This window comes from Python bivittatus, unplaced genomic scaffold (assembly GCF_059951505.1).
Source record: "Python bivittatus isolate LINGU-HERP-01145 unplaced genomic scaffold, Pbiv_v1 ctg000980_np1212, whole genome shotgun sequence".
Classification (NCBI taxonomy): domain Eukaryota; kingdom Metazoa; phylum Chordata; class Lepidosauria; order Squamata; family Pythonidae; genus Python; species Python bivittatus.
The window spans coordinates 31,140,983-31,147,687 of record NW_028277125.1 but is presented as its reverse complement, the minus strand read 5'-3'; the positions used below and the strand labels follow the sequence as shown (position 1 = coordinate 31,147,687).

At 42.4% G+C, this 6,705-nt stretch overlaps 1 protein-coding gene across 1 annotated transcript; it reads right to left on the bottom strand.

The window, feature by feature from the left end:
- Positions 1-5,926, bottom strand: LOC148213562 (uncharacterized). The gene has a single exon (XM_088132058.1). The coding sequence runs from the start codon at positions 5,520-5,522 to the stop codon at positions 4,560-4,562; it is 963 nt and encodes a 320-aa protein (XP_087988184.1). The 5' UTR covers positions 5,523-5,926; the 3' UTR covers positions 1-4,559.
- Positions 5,927-6,705: the final 779 nt, after the last annotated feature.

Here is a 6,705-nt window from a genome sequence, read left to right as displayed (position 1 = left end):
GTTAAACACTTGTTCATATTTGATAAACTGAGACAAATGATTAAAAAAAAAGCAAGCATCAAAAAAACCTTCAGCATATAATAGTATTAAACACCCAAAACTGTTTAACAGTTTGCACAATCCTTTGCAGTTTAAATTTATAATTATTTATGAAAAATCTGAAGAATACAAAATGCTTAGGTATAAATTTACAACATAGCACTTCAGCATGTTAAAAAGGAGAAACCATCCTAAGCACAATATAAATATACAAACAATGCTTTTATATTTCACTTATTATAGAGATTAACATTAAAGGCCCTGATCTGGCTCTACCAGCATATAAACAAGAGGTGAATGCACTTTTTGAATATAGAAGAATATTCAAGGCAATATACTGAGTTAGAGTGTATTCTCTCACACATATCCATTAAGTTGAAAGTTGGATTTAAGCCTGTGACTCTCAAGTGAGCAAGTTTATAGAAAATAGTGATACATAATTTCTTGGAGTACAACACCTTCCATCAATAGCCAGCAGTTTATTAGTCTTTACCAGAACAGTATCCTTTAATTGATTCAATATCAGTAAATATTCTGATGTAAAAAGCAAGAGTTTGTCCATATTAAATGATTATTTAAACATCCATTCACTATCACAGGAAAAGGAAAGAAAAACATGCATTATTTTACTATTCTATTAATACTGCTGAAGTTTGATTTCTTCATGTAGTAACAATAAAAGCAAGATGTTTCTATATATCCCAAAATATTGAAGATATATACATATATATACATATACATATACATATATTTCTTCAATCCTTGAACTTCTACAATAATGTATTTAAAAAACCAGTTGCCTCCATCTTCTCACCCAGTCAGTAGTAAGCTTAATTAAATAAACAAGTAAAGCAAGCTTAGCCTCTATTAAGGTATCACCACAGCCATGTTAGGCCTGCTTTATGCAATACCAGCTGTCTGCCCTCAGATCACATGACATGCAGTGCCATTCCTTACTGAGGCTTGTAAAAAAACTGAACTCATATCATAACTTTCTTTGGGTTCATTGAGAGAGCTCTTTCTCTCTCTCCCAACTTCATCATATATGACATATGTCTCTGTGAGAAAGGTGTATTCATGCAACACTAAGCCAGTTATGTGAATCATGGTTTACTGATAAACCCAATTGCTTGGGTTCATACAATACCCTAAACCATAAACTAACTACATTGGTTGAGTTTACACAATTCTCTGAGCCAGCTACATTTTAGTCTTTTGTAAACCAAGTGAGAGATCTTCCAATGGCACATCGGCTCTGTGTCTCAAGTGGTACAGCCCAAAAACAGTTTTACCAAATGTATGCTGAGTCAATATGTAGAATGGCTCTAAATCACATGCATATACAAGGCCAATTTACACACACATGGTTATCACTCTGATTAGATCAAACATGACTGAGCATCAACTAATTATTTTCAAATATGTGAGCTGACACTGGTATTATATTTGAGGTAAAAATATTATAAAAAATATGGTTATGGTCTGTTATAATTCATTCACATATGGATGGCTCCATGGTGTTGCAGTCATTAGTACAGATATAGGAATGAGGCCTATGTGGCTTTTTATTGGCAAGGAACAGGGTGAATTAGCCCTTTCGTAATAGAATCGAGAATGACTTCCACATGTGAACTACTTTCATTCCATATCAGCACAGACGTAATACTTTCCAGTAAGGAATCATGCATTCATCTGATATCACCCAACATTTAAATAATCATTAAAATAATGAATCTGTATTTGAATGTCTGAAGCAAACAAAAAATAAATTTGGTGCAAACTCACTGATTTTAACACTTTCTCATATTAAAAACATACATGCATTCTACATTTCTGTAATAATTTCTCAGGAGTTTCTTTACATGAAATGTTTCATCCATATCTTGATAAAGCTATTAATAAACTTTCTCAGTAATTTTAACAGAACTGGATAGCACCCAACACAGTGGTTTGGCTCTTACATAGCTTCCTGAATAAGACCCAGTTCTTTGGGTTCACATATCACTCTAAATCATAACATGGTTTGCTTATTTGTTGCTTAGTATATTGTGTGAACTGGCCATTATGATTAAGCAAAAGATAGCGTAATAGAGCATGTGAAACCATCTTAGCATTTATATTAGTCCCAACATGCATCAACAATAGATATATAAATCAATTTTTATCTCTAAAGATGGAAACTGATTCCAAGTTTCCAATTAAATTTACCTTTTCTGTGATTCATGCACTGCACTAACAAAAAATCAATGAAGGATTTCTTATTAGTGATTTTGAATCAAAAATAACTGGATTCATACAACACACTAAGACAAATCAAACAAGCTACATTATAGCGTAACCACAAGTTAGCCCTAATAAGGATTTTAAAAACAAGTATCTTTTTAAAATAAAAAATATTTAAAAATGGCACACCCCTTGCTCAAAGTCAAAATATTTTCTTCCTGAAGGATTTTAAATTCTAGCTCCAGATCTTCAAAAAAATTAGAGAGTTGGACAGGTTGTTCAATTCTCTGTCCAGTGCAGAATCTAAATTAAAGCATCACTGACAGGCATCTTTCCTCCATAAAAACACATGCAGTAAAGGGAAACCCATCACCTTCTTTGGTAATTGGTTCTAGCATCAAACTGCTTTTAAGTTTAGGAAGTTCTTTTTCTAATATTCAAATGTTTCCTAGCATTCAGCATGTTGCTATTTGGCCCACACAAACATATAATTTCTTTTCTTTTGTTATTCTACTGATCTATAAAAAGGGTATATTCTTCTGAACTGGTGCAGCCAGTAATATAATTGATTTTGGGCTATATTTTTTTTGTCTTTTAGTCTAAAATCAACACATCACTCACTTGGAGACAATCTCCTGTGAGTAAACCCTTGCATTTTGCAATGACATGGAACTTCCTTCACTTTCTGTTACCCAGAGATCAGTAAAAGGCAGATCTTCCGATTGATCTCTGGATGGTTTGCTTAGATTTTCAGGTATCTGTAATCACAAATAGTGTAACAGCAACAAAGGCTCTCTCCTCACACTACTGAAATAATGTGTGGCAGAAAACTGAACATGGATTTCTGTGTGAAAGAATTGCAAGGTTAATACAGATTAGTCCTTTCACAGTCCTAATGTTCACAGGCACCTGTTTCATAAGAGATTATCTGAGCCTCTGAACTTCTATCTGGAGTCTAGATCCAGCTAGTGGACCTAGAGATTCTAATTAAAAAAATGAAACAAATCTCAAAAACCTGAAGTCTGCTTGTTCCTGATTGAAGCAGACAAATAAGGGAATGTAATATCAGAAGAAGATACCAAAGAGCTGCCTATTTGAATGGACTATCCCATATTCTTGCCATATCTGTACAACAGTAACAATTCATAAGATTGTTATGGCCAACTTTACAGAGTTCAATAAAAGAAACACCCCATCAGACCATTATATCTTTTGGTTGATTGGGGAAGTAGTGCACAATTTCTGAGTTACCAAGGGTTTCTGCCTAAGAGGCTGTACCCATTATTCTCGGATGTGTGGGAAGATAATTCTTAAAAGCAGGGAGAAAAGGCACTCAGTATAAACTTAAGAGGCACCCTCTGCTTTATACTGTATATTCCTGGGCAGAACTTTGGCACAAGTAGATGTCAGAGCTAAATCCATATTCAAAACCAATCCAACAGGAAAGGTCACTTAACTAAAAGCTTTACAACCTGTCTATTCTTCTTTCAACAAAAGCCAAGGTTGCAGACTTTAATTCCTCCTGCAACCATTCCCTATGTTTCAACAGCTGCATTACAAATGAAAATACTTCATTTCTATAGACTGTGGACCAGTATTGGCTAGTCACTGGCATAATTTCAAGAGTCTTTCATAGTATTTCACAACCCTAATGCCATATTTTACTTTTTTAAAAAATTAAAGATGCCAAAAAACTGAACCTTGTCTGGATAGCAGGGGCTCTAGAACAGCTACAACTGATGATCCCCACCTTACCACGCAAACTGTAAAGGCACAGGGGGAAATGCAGCAATCTTTCCAAGGGGAGAGTTTTTTCCCTAGAGCATCAGCCACCTTTCTTACAACACAGTCATCTAGGGTTGTCCCTTCATTAGGCAAAGTAAGATAGCCACTTCAGTAAGATGTTAACAGAACCAAGTTGTGAGTGTTGTCCTGAATCCCTTAAGCTACATGGCTGCCCCCAAGTGGGGTAGAGAACACTTTTGGGGGGCTTAAGAAAGGGTTAATTATCAAGTCAAGTTGACTTCCGAATGTGGAATGGGGAAAAGATGCTATATTATGCAGCAAAATGTTTTGAGCATCCCTGCACTGACCCCACTGATCTGAGCAGAATGTCAGATTGCTCGTTTGTTTTCTTTTTTTCTATCCTTCCTCTGCCTCTTCCTCTTCTTCTTTCTTGGCCTAAACGAGGAGGTGGGTAGATTCGCCTGCTGCTTTGCCTCACGCCCCGCAGTCTCTCACGCACTCAGGAAAAAGAAACGGAGAACTTGGGGGCGCCCTTCCAGGACGGCGCCGGCCTAGCAGCGGCTCCTCCCGTCAACTGCAGAGCGGCTGCCGCCGGGAGTGCTGCGGCAAGAGGGCCCTTCTCTGGGATCGCTGCCTCCCGCTCGAGTGAAAAAGATTGTTCTCGGCTCGCTGCGGATTCTGAAGTTGTACATAAAAGGCATGGTGGAGGCGAAGAGGAGGAGCAGGGCAACCCCGAGGAAGATGGACCCGTTCAGCCATTCCATCCAAGCGAAGCCCAGCAAAGCCATGGCGAGCACGGCGAACACGAAGCACAGGCAGCTGGCTTTCTTCCTACAGTTCCCCCCGCAGGCGCCGCCGCCGCCGCCGCCGCCCAGTTCCTCGACGCACGTCTCGACTTCTACGCTCCGCACGGAGACAGTGGCCGAAGGCGTCTCCGCGCCGATGCTCTGCTCGGAACAGGACCGCTGGCGAGAGGGCCTGGGCACCTGCAAGAGCAAGCGCTGCGGGCGCAACTCGGGAAGCAGCGGCGCCCAGCCGCGCAGCTGCAGCAGGATCGCTTCGACCAGCTTGGTGTTGACAGGCAGTCTGTGCACTTGGCCCTCGGGCAAGGCGGTGCAGTGTCGGCACACCGGGCACGTGATGCAGGTGCCGGAGGAGCGACCGCCATCGGCTAGTTCAGTAGCGCCATAGCCGCTGATGTTACCGCCGCCCTCGCCCTGGCAGTGGGGCGAGTGGTCGCCGCGCAGGTGCAGCTCGCTGAGGCATTCCCGGCAGAAGGTGTGGAGGCATTCGAGCAGTTTGGGCGCGTGGCGCTCCAGGTCGAAGAGGTTGTAACAGATCCGGCACTCGTACTCCTCCGAGGTGAGGGGAGCGTCCGTCTTGGTTGGGGGAAGAAAGCCTTCCCCCTTCGTCGGTTCTTCCCCGACTCCTTCCTTCTCGCCATCCTGAACCGGCTGGGTCCCTCCCTTTAGACCGTTAGTCTGGTCGCCGCCTTGCTGCTCCTCCTTGGCCATGATACCATCGCTTTATTTGGAGGGATCTTTCCTTCACACCGCTAGCTCTTATTCTGCGGGAGGGGGAGGGGGAGCGGCGGGCAATGGGGCTTAGTCCTCTGGCTGGTTGGCTTGCTTCCCTCAGTTCATTTCTGGGTTAGCTCGCTTGCTTCTTGGCAGGAGCAGCCGACCGCAGCAGCGCGTGCTTCGCTTCTCCCGCTGCTGCTGGCGACGGCGCAGCCCTTCTGGATCTCTTTGATCCGATAGTGGCTCCCTTTTCTCTGGGTGGTGGCGCCACCTGAATGCTGTTTTCCAGCCAGGAACTGCCCTATGACGTGCGGATTCCCAGTGGTGAGCAGCCAGACAGCGACCACGGGAAGCGCCAACACCACTCCCTTAGAATCCGAGAGCATCCTTATGATCTCATTTCCTCAGAGAGGAAAGCCGGAAGCTGGCTAAAAACAAGAAAGGCAACAGTTGGGATAAACACCAGCATCAAAGTGCACTCTCATGCTTTCTTTGAAAGTAATGGCTGCAATTTGTCATAGAAATGCTCTGGGTGCTGCTAAGAAGCCAGGAATATAAAAGTATGAAACAGACGTTCCAATACAGTGTGGAAAATCTGATACCATTAATATCAATGCAACAAGTACCCACTGTTTCATACTGGCCTCCATCTCCCTGCTTCTGCTGTATTTTACAGTTGTCTCATCCCAGTTAAAAACATTTTTCAGGAAAGTTTGCAAAATAAAAGCAGCTTAATCACTGCAACTAATACTTCAACCCCAGCCAGCATGACCATTGGCCAGGCTTGGTTGCTGAGAATTCTAGAGGCTGGCACTCAAGTGCATCTGGAAGGCACAAGTTAAGTGAGTCAGCTGCATAAATATTTTGTTATTGAGCTTTAAAAGTCCTAAATACTGTGGTATCCCTCTGGATTGGCTCCGTGGATAGTGGGTAAGCAGCACTGTGTTGTGCTGGTTCTCCTCCTTTCTCTGGGGTCGATATCAGTTGGTAGTGATGGGGAGAGAGATCCCTACCCTCGGCCCCTACTATGCAGGGTGCCACAGGGTTCGGAACTCTCCACTCCTATTCAACATCTTACATGAAGCCGCTGGGTGAATGCATCCATTGCCATGGGGTGAGGTATCATCAGTACACTGATGATACCCAGTTATACATCTCTGCCCCTGGCAAATTAATC

Coding starts and splice junctions, on each gene's coding strand:
- LOC148213562 (XM_088132058.1), bottom strand. CDS start 5,522: ATGGCCAAGGAGGAGCAGCAAGGCGGCGACCAGACTAACGGTCTAAAG.